Source organism: Apodemus sylvaticus, chromosome 19 (assembly GCF_947179515.1).
Source record: "Apodemus sylvaticus chromosome 19, mApoSyl1.1, whole genome shotgun sequence".
In the NCBI taxonomy this organism is placed as follows: domain Eukaryota; kingdom Metazoa; phylum Chordata; class Mammalia; order Rodentia; family Muridae; genus Apodemus; species Apodemus sylvaticus.
In genome coordinates this window covers 17,709,473-17,723,342 of record NC_067490.1, presented here as the reverse complement: position 1 = coordinate 17,723,342, position 13,870 = coordinate 17,709,473, and the positions used below count along the sequence as shown (strand labels likewise).

The following is a 13,870-nucleotide window of genomic DNA, read 5'->3' as shown; positions in this document are numbered from 1 at the left end:
GGTGTGGGACTTGAAACCCCAGGATTCCCCAGATGAGCAATACGTGCTCTTAACCACTGACCCAGCTCTCCAGCTCCTAAACTGTAATAACAATACTTTTAAAAGACTATCAACTGTGTTTAGAGTCATTTTTAAACCTTTCTAAATAGATGTTAATGACTAGAAATGGGGAGGAGGAGTCTCACAGGAAGCCAGGGCTGTCTTAAAGGACTTCAGCGGGTGTCGCCATTTCTTCTGGTAGAGTTATTGAGAGCAGCTCTCAGTGTGGCTTAAAAAATGACAGTGCATGGGCCTCATCAGCTAGCCCCGGACTTCTACAAAGAATGGAATTCACCATGCGCCTTAAGTGACGAGGACGTTCATGGCAATAGTAAATGTGGTACGCCAAGTGCCCGGAGATAGCCTACACATCTTGGTGGCATTAATTTACTCGTACCTCACATCAGCCGTAGGAGATCATTTCTTGGCCTCATTAAAGGCAGAGTGCACATGACTGGACTAACTCACCCTCCATGGGCACAACTTGAAGTAGCAGAGTCACTGGCCACCCTGACTGCCTCTATTTAGCGTCCATCCCTTGCTCGATGTGGGGAGAGGCCAGGAAGCAGCCCGGAGATCGGATACCTGTTCCCAGGGCTCTTATACCTGGTGGTAATTTCCATGACCGTCATGTGCCTCTCTGGCCCACTGTTTTGCACAGGAATCTTCACGATTCTCATTTCGAACAATTATTAACAATGTGTTTTAAACATCCGGCAGCAGGTTTGAGATATGAAGAGCAAAGGCTTACAGCGGGCAACTTAACCACCGTGAGAGGAATGGAAATGTTTGACCTTTGGCTGGGTTTCTGCTTACACGCCTGTGAATAGCAGTGCCAGGCTCTGATGGCCGAGTCTACCTACCGGACCCACTTCCCTGTCAGATCACTTAAAAACGGGTAGAATCTCCTCCTCTCCTAGCAGGATGAGACCCAAATATGGCTATTAGGGGATTTCTTCTCCTGCAGGGAGCCTTAACAGCAAAGGCTTACCACCTCCCAAAAAAGTGAAATTGGAGCCAACCTAGTAAGACTCAAAATTTTCTAGGCCTAAAAGGTGTGTGTGTGTGTGTGTGTGTGTGTGTGTGTGTGTGTGTTGTGCATGCATACAGGTCAGGGGACAAGGCAGGCACGGTTGCAGGCTCTATTTCCCACTGAGCCAGCTCACAGGCCACATCTAGCCTTTGGAGAAACAGGCTGACCGATAAAGATGACTACCCCCAACTTTTCTTGGGTAGCACACTAGAGTGCCTAGATGCAGTCCTCCCTGCAGCAAGAACCACTGAGCCTGTCATTGAGACCAGTGGTTCAATTTCAACCGTCCCACGTCCCAGAGGACTCTGGGTCTCTGTCTTTCCTAATATCCCAGCCGCAGGTGGCAGTGGAATCTGATGTAAACACCCACGTGACCATACTAACACCGGAAGGCTCCCGGCATCTTAAAGTGATAGACTTTAGTATTCCAGGCTTTCTATCTTAGAATAGATTAATCGAACTTTCGCAAAATAAAAGGAAGACAAGCTGAGCTATCAGTCCTTCAAGAGAATAGCTCTAAAGGAGTGAGCATCCCTTGCACTTCTGCTCACGTATGCTCCACCCCCCACAGATGCCCCGCCCCTGCAGATGCCCCGCCCTGTCTCTGCGTGGATTGCCCTCCTACTGCAAGCTTCCTTTTTTTAGTCTTTTAGTGTTGATTCCATAAACGGTGCAGTTTTCTCTTAACCCAACGAGCTCCCAAATAAGTGATGCAGGACTATTTAACAGCTCTAAGGCACAACAAATGAGCACTGTTAATCTATTTTAATCATCTAAAATAATTTTGCTACCTCCCAACCAAAATCCCCAAGATACTAGCTTTCTCTGCACCAGCTGTTTTCTTCTGGTGTCTCCTGGACTCTCTCCTCTGCCTAAATCCCCACTTCCTCTCCCTCTGTCCCCATCCCCTGGCCTGGAGGAGGCTAGCCCTGATCCCCTCCCCTGCTCAGTGGCTGGCTGATCAGCATCTTTATTGACCAGTCAGGGAGTAATTGGGGAGCAGTGTTTACACAACATTGAGACTGGAGATTCTCAGAATAGTGATTGCAACCAGGTATGGGGGCACAGAAACACGCATTTGAATAATGCATGGATAATCTTTATACAGTGTACAATAATAACATTATGCCTACATCAGTCCACATTTTTAAAAGATTTATTTATTTTATGTATATAAGTACACTGTAGCTGTCTCCAGTCACACCAGAAATGTGCATTGGATTCCATTACAGATGGATATGAGCCATCCTGTGGTTGCTGGGAATTGAACTCAGGACCTCTGGAAGAGTAGTCAGTGAGTGCTCTTATCCACTGACCATCTCTCCAGCCCATCCGTCCACATTTTACCCTCATGACTTTTGCCTAAGGATTCAGGGCAAGCCTTCCAACAGTAACGTGTTTTCAAGGTTTCACTAAAGTGCTTTTTAATCAGTCGCATCGACTGCCTGAGTGCTGACTGTGGAGATGATTCTGCAAACACCGTTGGAGGCTGTCACAGGAGTGAGACATTGGTCACGTCTTCCGACATGGCACGCTCTCAGAGAGCTCACAACCTGAGATTCTAGTTGCTATGAATTATTTTTTTTTAAGAGACTGTTGTGACTTTGTGTATTATATGATGCATTAGTGAGTGTTGGACTATTTTATGTCTTAGCCTATAATATGCAAAGTGGAGGGTCCTCCAGCAGAGACTGCGCTCGCTTTCTCAAAACCTTGGCATTTTCACCAGGTGGTGAGGGGTAGGGGGGTGGGGCATGACTTTAATCCCAGCACTGAGCAGGCAAAGGTAGGCAGATCTTTGACTTGGAAGCCACCCTGGTCTATGAAGTGAGTTTAGGATAGCCCAGGCTACACAGAGAACCCCTGTCTTGGTAGTGTTACTCCAACCACCTCAGCAACAGGAGGAAAAGCTTACAGGTTTCCTCTGCTTGTGTCTCACCGCAGTGACCCCCCCACCCCCCACTCCCACCATACTTGCTAACTCTGCTGTTTCTTCTGCTTATGCAACCTCTGAGCAGGACTGGGGAAGGGGGCCTAGTGGCAGAAGAGAGCCGGCTGCAAATGAAAGATTTGCTAGATAGTCCCCAGGGAGATAAGCGCCTGGCCTGGTGATATTTAATATGTTGCTTTCTTCCTGGAAGTGCTTGGCCAGCAGTACCTGGGGAATCCACTCAACACCTCACGAAGATGGCTCAGTAAGATTACAGGTCTGTTTTAAGGCAGAGAAGTTGGTACTGAGAGTTTCTGATGCCTGTGGGGCTAGTTGGTGGTGACTGCAGACCTACTCCGCTTTCAGACCAGCCTTGGTTAACCTTTTTCTGTTGAACACCGCTCAATTAGATAGAAATCAATCAGATTTGGAAATCTAAATGAACCATGCTTCACTATAGCCTAAATTCTAGCCTCAACATATACTTTAGCGGGGCGAGGTGATAGCACACGCTTGTCACCCCAGCCACTGGGGAGCCTGAGGCAGGGAAATCACAAGTTCGAGGTCAACCTGGTCTTCAAAATGACAAGCAGAAAGAGGCCAGAGATTTAGCTCACTGGGAAAGAACATCCCTGGTATGTTCTAGGCCCCAAGTTCAATCCCAGCACCAGAAAAAGACGGGAGAAAAAGCCTTATAAGGCAGTAATAGTTGATATGAAGAAAAGAAATGCTTTCAGGAGAAGAGAAGGCCTGACTTTTACATTCGTGCCTGGGTCGGTTCTGTTCCTGTTTCTCTGTAGTGCAGGCTGGACTCCAAATCACGGGGCACCTGAGAATGGCCTTGAGCTTCAGATCCTCCTGCCTCAGCCTCCTGAGGACAGGGCTAGAGAAGTGTACCAGCATTCTTGGCTTGAATCAGGATTCCTTTTATGGAATCCACATCTGCCCAGATAAACTCACCGTATAGCCAAGAGTGACCCTGAACTTTGGATCCTCCTGCCTCTTTCTGCCGTCCGTGGGCTGGCGTAATAAGATGAACCACCATCCCACATGGACTCCATCTCATAAAAGATTTCATGCCGTTTGTGCTTGCTGATTCCTCTCATGCTCCCACGCCACCCCTGCGCGTCTTTTCAGTTTCTATGATAAGAGCAAAAGCAACAGTGAAGTGTCTTTTTTAGCTTTCCCGAGGTTTCAGAGAAGAAGCCCTTTGTGGTAGTTGGAGCACAGGGGTGGGGGTGGGTAGAGCGTGGGGGGGTAGAGGGGTGGGGGGTGGGAGGGGAGGTAGAGGGGTCTGGGAGGCCGCAAGCAGCAGGCATGGTGACAGGAACTGGAAGCTGGGAGATCACATCTTTAGCCACAAACACAAAACAGAGAGCAAACAGGAAGTATGACAAGGCTAGAGCTTCCAAAGCCCACCCACTGCGATGCACTTCCTTCTGCCCAAATGCACCTCCTCCCCCCAGACAGCATCTGACAACTGGGGACCATGTGTTCAAATACCTGCGCCTATGGGGGAACAGTTCTCATTAAAGCATTGCACCACTCATGAAGAGATACTGCCGTTTATTGACTGGTTTACTTTATGGTGTGTACACAGTGTGTATATATGCGAAGGATGTACAGTGTGTGTGATTGTAGGCACGTGTGCGCCACAGCTCACGTCTAGAGAGCTCAGAGGACAGGTTTGCAGGGCTTTCATTTCTTAGGCTGTCTGTAGGCTCCCAGCTAATTGACTCACAAGCTTCTGGGCAGTTCCCTGGCATGCAGCTCCCCGATGTCCCTCTCAGCAGCTCACGATTTCCCCAAGAGTTATAGGGACCTCGGCTTCAGCCAAACCAGGATTGGAGACCTTGACACTGAAGAGAATGTCAGGACCAGCCAATGTGTGAATCAGAGCTGGGGATTTTATTTGGAGACATTTTAATACAGCCTTAACCACTGGGTTATGAAAGCGAGCAGAGCTTGAACGAAAGGCAGACAACCGGGGCCGCTGGGAGTCCAAGCTCCTGATTTGTATAGCAACAGTCCTGAGTAGGAGTTTTGTGGATTTGACATTACTGTCTTGTCAGTGGGAGATTGCTGAGGGCACCTGAAAGGGTCACAGTTGATAGGGTAAAAAGTCTCAACCACGGGGAATCTTTCTCTTGTGTGAAAGTTTCAAGCTCTATCTGGGGAAAATAATGAAGTCCTGCCCAAGGTCATAGACATCCAAGCCCTACCCCTGAGCCACTGCTATCTTAGCATTGTCTAGATGATATCTATGAAAGTAATAACAATATCACAATTCTTTACAACTAACATTGACTACTCTGCGATTCTTCATAGCTTGGCGGGGCTTTGGATGCTTTTCCTTCTCATGTCTCTGAAAGTTTGCTCCTTCTGTCCTGCCTCAGGAATGCTCAGGGTACAGATGTGGACAACTCTAGCTGGCTTTCTACATGGGCTCCAGGGGCCAAACGCAGGTCACCTCGAACATCTGTCTCTGCCTCTCCTCTCGAGTGCTAGGGTTACAGTGAAAGCCCACCATGACTCTGCTGAAATAGGTGTTATCTGCACTTTACAAACAGAAAAGCCTGGGGCTGGGGAAGAGCTGAGACTTGAGCCTCCATCTGTTTCCTCACTCCTCGTAAGCAGCCAAGTTATCCTGACCCAGTGTCTGACCTGTCTTGAAGGAGTGGGGGCGGGGGGAGATTCCACCTGGCACCAGATTGTCTTGTCATCTTGCTACTTAGAAGGCAAGTGCTCTACACTGAGCAACCACTGAAGTTTCCATTTCAGCTCAGCCAATGTCGTTCAATCCAGTGCTTGCTCTCACCTCTTTCCCCGTGGTCTGGAGAGTGCCCAGACCCTAAAGGTTTGCACAGAGAGATGAAACATTGCATCAACGTAAGAAGCAATGCTCTTCAGCTATTCATGCCTTGGTGCATTAGGCTGCCGTGTCGTTGATGCTATTCTCTGCCAGGTTAAATGAGTCCGTTCAAGCCAGGTTAAAATACATAAAGGCAGGATTATTGGGAAGCTGTTCTCGGGCACGTTCCCTGATTCCCAAGGAACAAGGCCAGAGAACTTGCCATGGGGAGAAGAAGAGCCTGTGCACACAGGGAGAGAGACCAAAATGTCTGCATTATATAGGGAAGAGACTCTGGGAGATGGGTATCTCAGCTCCTATGTTGGAAAGTCCCATGTAAGGACTGAAGGATGCTGGGAGAATCTGAAAGCCAGGTTCACTTTGGTCTGTTAATATCCACCTCAGCTGCTTGTCGCCAGTCTTTTTTGGTTTTTGGTTTTTTTGGTTTTTTGGTTTTTTTTGATTTTGGTTTTATCGAGACAGGGTTTCTCTGTATAGCTCTGACTGTCCTGGAACTCACTCTGTAGACCAGGCTGGCCTCGAACACAGAAATCCGCCTGCCTCTGCCTCCCAGAGTGCTGGGATTACAGACGTGAGCCACCACTGCCCGGCTGGTTTTTGTTTTTTAATGGTTTATTCTTATTTTATGTGAATTGGTGTTTTTCCTGTATATATGTCTGTATGAGGGTGCTGGATCTCCTGGATCTAGAGTTACAGATCATTATTCATGTGGATGCTGGGAATTGAACCTGGATCCTCTGGAAAACCAGTCAGTGCTGTTAACTACTGAGCCATGTCTCCAGGCCCATAATTTTGTTGTTGTTGTTGTTGTTGTTGTTGTTGTTTTGTGTTTTTTTCAAATTAGGGTTTCTCTGTATAGCTCTGGCTGTTCTGGAAATTGCTCTATAGATCAAGTTGGCCTCAAAATCAGGGATCTACCTGTCTCTGCCTCCTGAGTGGTGGGATTAAAGGCATGCACGACCACTACCACCTGGCTTCCCATCCGGTTCTTTAAAGTAGGCCATCCACTGGAAGTAAGGGAACTGGAACGGGGTAGAGACTTTAGTAGGAACCTGGTGCAGATTTTAGAACAGTGGTTCTCAACCTGTGGGTCACAACCCCCTTGGGGTTTCATGTCAGATGTCTACATTATAGTTTATAACAGTAGCAAAATTATAGGCATGGAGTAGCAATGAAATAATTTCATGGTTGCAGGGGGGCTGTCACCACAACATGAGGAACTGTATTAAAGGATCACAGCATCAGGAGACTTGAGAACCTCTGCTTTAGAGGGTAGTGCTCTCTCTCTCACCTCCACCCCTCACCCCACCCCTCCATCCCCAAGCTTAGAACGGAAGGGTCTCGGAGTTTAGCAGATTACTGAAAAGACTCAATAAGACACAAAACAGTATTGTAGAAAGCTAATCCTACTGTCCTATGCTACCCTGGGTCTGGTGTACATTAGGACCTTAGCAGCTTTAGGAAGACTGCATGTAGATGGGATATAAAAGCTGATTTCCCTAGAGTAGCCTCTGAGCGCTCACTCCAGAACCAGGTTTGTTAATGGTTTGTTTAGCAATACAGACCCTTGAAAGCATCACTTGGGGCATCCCGTGATCACTGGGAGTTGGGACATCAGCATTACCTACTCCCTGGCCCACCGTACACACAGAGGCACAGTGAGATTTCGAATTGTATTACCACTGTATACTGCCATGGAGTATAGAGCCTTACTCAAGGCCTAGCCCTCGTGTCCTTTGGCTGAGGAAAGAGACAGCCACATGGCTTCCTGCTGTGCTGGCCCCGTCCAGTCTGCTTTGGGGATGAAGTTCTCCTTGAGACATTGGTTTGGTCACCTCATCCCGATGCTAATCCAGAAAATCATATTTGACTTTCTTCAGATTAGATGCCCTGAGTTCTGGGTGTGACCTGTTGCTAGGCAACCTGTTAGGCATGGTGGCAAGACCATCTTCTCCAGTCTCTCAGGGCAGCAGAACTAACAGTCTAGAGAGGGGACTTGATATTCACCCTGGCTAATCTTACACTACCCTGTATTACCTTGGGTCTGCTATATACTAGGAGCTAGTATGTACTAGGAATGTATAATATACTAGGGTCTGGAATATATGGGGAGTATATACTATATACTTTTGTCACTGAAGGCTAACAGTCAGCAGTCAGGAGTGACTGGATGATAGAACCAACTCTGTCTCCTCCTTTCTTTTCTTTCCCTCTCCCCTGTCTTCATCCATCTCTTCCTTTCTTCCTTCTCTCTATCCCCCTCTCCTACCTGCCCCTTCTTCTATACTTAGTATGTATTCCTAGATTTGGGCTTTCTGGGCGTGTCCTGGTTTGTAAGACCAACATGTTCTGTTTATTTCCAGACCTGAACTTCAGGGTGTGTCCCGGTTAATAAGGCCAGTGTGTTCTTACTCTCTTCTTTCCTCTGATGCGTAGGGCGGCCGGGATACTATTTTTGGAAAATATTAAGCTCTCGGAGACAGTGACCTCATCATTTAGTCAGGCTTTGGCCTCCCTTGAATAATGCGTAGTGTGATTGTAATAATGCCCCAAGATGAAGATGAAGACGGTGGGTCGATGGTCCCTTTGGTGCAGAAGTACAAGTCCGTAAGACGTTGTTGTGAAATGTTTTTAATGTAGTGTCCCGCTGAAGCCAGCGTGGCAGCCAGTGACTTTGTGTTGCCAGATTTTTTTTAAATCTCTGAGAGCTTCCTTTCCCTTAACTGTAAAATGAGCATAATGTCACTGCGAGGTCCAAAAGGTTCTGGGGATTGGAGAACCTAATGTACGCAGTCTTTACCTCTGAATTAAAGCCCCATGGATTAGTACAGCACTGTTTAAAAAGAAGGGAAAGCCAAGGCGATAACTTACTCCTGTCATCCCAACACCCAGGAAGCTAAGGCAGGAGGATTGCCATGAACTTGTGAAGCCAGCCTGGACTATATGGTTTCAGACAAAGCAGCCAGAGCTGTGTAGCAAGAATCTGTCTCAAAAACAAAACAAAAATTTTAAGAATTAAGCACTTTTTGAGTGAATGAGCCCAACCTTGGTTTTTGTAAGGCGCGTGTTAATATAGCATGGGAGCTGTCTGTTGGTCCAGCAGCCCATGTAAATGTCTGGAAATTCCCAGGGTTTGGCCTGAAACTGAAACATTTTGGGTTTTGTTCTTTTCCTCAATAAGTCATCATATTTTAACAAATTATCTCACATAAATCTTACGTCCTCTGGAGAGAGTGGAAGACTTTTTACGTCTAAACACATCGCACTATAGTTTAACACCAGTATGGCATCAGTGCCAGGACGTGATCTTTACTCTCGCCAAGTCTCTTATCAACCAATGAAAGACAAAGGCACTGGGAAATTGTAAAGAACATGGCAAGGACCACAGGCCAGCAGATGTTGCCATGGAAATGATACAGAGCAAAGCATCCCCCCTGCGCTCGTTGGAGTCAGTTGCTGGAGGTTGGCTTTGTCTGTACCAAGTGGGCATGCAAACTAATCCCTTAAATACATGCACCCCCTGTGCCCAAGCCCAGGAGAGTCTGTAGGGTAGTCAACACTCTTGCAGTAGCTGATGTTGTTGGGAGAAGACCTGCTGTTTCTACACAGGTGCAGGCCTTAGCACAGGACCACGGATGCTGGACTCCAGCCGGTTCTTCTAACTCCTTTCCTGGAATCAAAAAACTCAGATAATGACCCACAAGATATGGTAAAAACTGGGCCTGAAGAGGCCCACAATCACCTCTGAGCCACCCCCGATAAGTTCACAGTGGCAAGGACCATCTCCTATAGGAGGTGTCAAAAGGAATTGCTAAAGCCAGCTATATGAGGCTCAGCCCCAGAGCTGAACTTCTTCACCAGGCACCACCTCAGTCCTAGGAGCCAGGGCTCAGGTAGCCCTTGCTAGCCTGGGACACAAGTTCTGATTGAGGGTGACCTTGAACTCCTGGTCCTCCAGCTCTCATGTTCCAAATGCCAGGATGACAGGTGTGTGCTGTTACAGCAGGCAAAGGTGCTGCGGACCCAACCCAGAGCCCCATGCACTCTGCCAACAGGGCTGCATCCCCATCCACTGCTCAGTCCTAATGGCCACCCAGCAGCACACTCTGCTTAACCCCTTAAATGGTTCTTGATGGAGCTAAGGCTGTGCTTTGGAGCCATGGTGGGTGGCCCTGAGTATTGATGGTGAGGACATTCTGAAAGGAATACCGTTTTCTAAAATGAGCAGATGCTGGCATGTCTCTGCTCCGTTTTCCCTAACCTCTAGCCTGTACAAAGTGTGTGGGGACAGTTGGAAAGGAATTACCAGCTGCCGATCTGCCTATAAAACCGCAGGTTCGACCGAGTTTGCTATTATTTTGCTTCCAAAAACTTCCCTATAGCAAGAACGTTCTGGTAGCTTGTATTTAAGTTATTTGGACTCAGGGTCCACTCATAAACCGGAACCAGCCTCCATGAAAGAGAAAAGCGGACTCTGAGGGGAAACTGCTCTGGCACCCAGTATTGGATTGGAGCCCTGCCTTCGTGAGGCACGTCAGCACATTCTAGCCCCCTGGGATGGTCAGCTGGGCCATCTGCTCAGCTGTGTGTGTGACCAGGCTCTGATGAGTGGCAAAGAGCTACAAGAGTCAAGGAGAGGAAGCAGATCCAAGGGGGATGTGGGGGATCTGCGTCGGATCCTGGCAAGTTGGCGCATCCCGCCTCGTGAATATTACATGGTGGTGGGGATCCCTTTCTGTGTGGTATAATTCCTGGTTTTAATTATTAATGTCACCAGTAGTTTCTCAGAGTACTGAAGGTAAATAATTTACTGTAATTAACAAAGAGGTGAAAGATTATTAATTTATCAGACTTCAAAAAAAAAAAAAAACCAAAAGGTCCAAATGGAAAATAACCCCAGGGCCTCAGACATACAACTGCAATTTGTCCGTCCCTCCCGCCTACACACACACTTCACCACCATCACCAAAAGAACTAAAGCAGCTTTGCATTCAGTCCCTGGTCCCGCTGTGACAGCTGGCTGCTGGTGTCTCAGAAGACTGGTCTAGGTGGTTAGTAGATACGGCCAGACCAAAAGGGAGTTTCTCCAGTCGTTTATTGTTCTCCAAGGTTAATCTCAGTTCTGTTCATTAGGTTATTGTTCTGTTGTATTAGATTATTTGTTTGTCAGATTTATGTTAGCTGTGTGTTCCCGAGCGTGTATGCCTGCATCACATATGTACAGAGTCTTTGGAGGCCCGAAGAGGGTGTTGGATCCTCTGGAACTGGAGTTGCAGATGGTTTCAAGCCACTGGTCGGATGTTGGGAATCAAAGTTGGGCCCTCTGCAAGGATAGCCAGTGGTCTAAGCTGCTGAGACATTGCTTCAGGCCCAGCATCACACACACACACACACACACACACACACACACACGATATGTCTTCTCTTGTTAAATGCAGTGATACCTATTCCTCGTCCATTTTTACCTTCTTCTAGGACCTAACCTGTAACTTAACTATAATCAGCTGCTCTACGGAGTATTTGTTGTAAATGTCAGAGCTGTTATGTCTTTTAAGCCTGAGGACACAGCTCAGTTCATTAAAGGACTTGCCATGTGAGTGGTGAGGTCCTGAGTGCCAGCCCCAGAGCCACAGGGAAGGCGAGGCCTGGCAGCGCTTTACCCCGGTGCTCAGGAAGTCGGGAGAAAAGAGCGGAAGGAAGGCTTGCTGCTCAGGCAGACTAATCCAAGTGGGAACCTCCAGGCCGGTGAGAGACTTTTTTTTTCCATCCCAAAACCAAGGTAGACAATTCTTGAAGTATGATACCCAAGGTCATATCTCCCCCTCTCCCTCCCCTTCCCCTCCCTTCTCCCTCTCCTCTCTTTCCTCCTCCTTCTCCCTCTTCCTCCCTCTCCCTACCCCTCTCCCCCCTCCTCCTACCTCTCTCCCTCCCTCTCCCCCCCCACACCACATAGACCTACATGTACACACAAATAATCTGAGTCATTTGAGGTATATTTTCAAATGCGGGTTTTGTTGTTTGTTGGCTGGCTGGTGCTATTTGCCTTGTTTTTGAAGTAAGGTTTCATGTAGCCTAGGCTAGGCTCAAGACCACTCACTATATAGCAAACCAGACCTTGAGCCCCTGACCATCCTCTGGTACAGTGCTTCTCAACCTCCCTCATGCTGAGACCCCTTAATACAGTTTCTCATGTTGTGGTGATCTCCAGCCATGAAATTATTTTTGTTGCTACTTCCTAACTGTCATTGTGCTACTGTTATAAGTTGTAATGTAAATATCTGTGTTTCCCACAGTCTTAGGAGACCCTTGTGAAAGGTTTTTTGACAACCCCATCCCCTACAGACACACACACCCTGGTTTCCTAAGGGGTGTGTGGCTATCTCTGTCTCTAGGTTCTGAAGTTTGATGCTGATGCAGCCTAGTGGGCATAGTGGTGTCTCTCATCTTCTGCATGCGTTGTCACACAGTGGATCCCTGACTCTGAGAACACAGGCTTCGGAGCTGGGAAAGGACCTTGAGTTGTTGCCTTATTATCTTCTGTTTCAAGTTTGTTCTTTGACTCATTCTTTCTCTTTCTTTCCTTCTCTCTCTCTCACTCTCTCTCTTTAAGTGTTGGTTGGTTGGTTTGTGGAGCAGGATTTGAACGTCTAGTATTGATCTTTGACTTCTTGGATTTTCTAGGCTTTTTGATTTTAATGTTATTTTGGGGTGTGTGTGTGTGTGTGTGTGTGTGTGTATGAAGTCTTCTCTCTGCCTCTGATCTCTTTGTGGGAATGCTGGGATTACAGGTGTGTGTGTACTGCATGCTGTGTTGAGCTCTGGTCAGCAGACTTGCAGGGAAGTTGGTTTACTACCGAGCCACACCTCCTGCCCTGGGTGGCCATTTTAATTCAATCAAGTTTTTGTTGCAGTGAGGGAAACTTTGCCGCTCCTGAATACTTCGGAGCTCCTGAATCTCCTTGTGAAATGTTGGCTCGATCTTCAGGCCCATTTTCCAGTATAAAGTCTATGACTCCATCCACTTTTCTGTTGACAAGCTCCCAAGTACTCGGTGGGAATTTTCTGGGTAGATTTTCCACCTCCCCTCTGCACGGCCCCACAGTTCAGTTTGAGTCCTAAGAAGACAGGTATCCTGCTTGAGGCTGCCCAGCTTCTGTGGCAACCTTAGTGGGCTGTCTCTCCTTCAGCAGCTTACAGCAGACAAACATTCCCAAGTTAGAAAGGACTCAAAGTAAGTGCCTGCCTCAGATCTCAGGCTCGCTGGAGTCTCACTCTCTATGCACACTGCCCTCTGCTACTTCAGAGTCTCTATATTTGAATCAGGCCTTCTCTCCTGTTGGGAGAAAGACATTAACAGCCACAGGGTCCATAGGTATCAGAGTTGTCCGGATTGTATTTTGAGAACGGGAAAGAGATTTTAAATTGTAGGATTAATTTGGACCAGAAGTGAACTTCCGAAAAGCATGTAATTTCTCCATGTTTCCTGTACTATGCAGATGCCAGGCTGCTTCCTCAGTATTTCCACATATAGTATTTTATCAGTACACTTTATTGATTTTTTTTTTAATGTTCTTCTAAGCAGACCCTGATGTAAACCTCATGAGCAGGATTTCCAAATTTATTATATCGACTGTTTATCTAGGCTTATAAAGAAATGCAGATATGTCCTGTGTATACAGAGAAAACCAGTGTGTCATGTGTGTGTGTGGTTGATGTCACGTTCCCCTTGTCTTCCAGCACCTCACGTTCACGAGGGAGTTTGACTCCGACTCCCTCAGACACTACAGTTGGGCAGCAGACACGTTAGATAATGTGAACCTGGTCTCCAGCCCCGTGCACTCTGGGTAAGTGCCCGCATGTCATTTCTCTTTATTCCATTACACGCCATGTCATTTATTATTTAGAGTTATCCATGCATATTGAACATCTCCATATCTACAGATATAGTCACCTGTGAAGTATATGCTCATTTGTGAGAGTGTGTGGTTTGCATTTG

General features: G+C 47.2%; 1 protein-coding gene across 9 annotated transcripts in view; it reads left to right on the top strand.

Annotated features, from left to right (window-relative positions):
• Ank3 (ankyrin 3) overlaps window positions 1-13,870 on the top strand; it is a 600,128-nt gene that overhangs the window by 512,972 nt on the left and 73,286 nt on the right. For all 9 annotated transcript variants that reach the window (XM_052163460.1, XM_052163459.1, XM_052163463.1 and 6 more), the window contains one exon: window positions 13,612-13,718. In XM_052163460.1, the coding sequence (XP_052019420.1) occupies window positions 13,612-13,718 (107 nt within the window). The remainder of the gene's footprint in view (window positions 1-13,611; window positions 13,719-13,870) is intronic.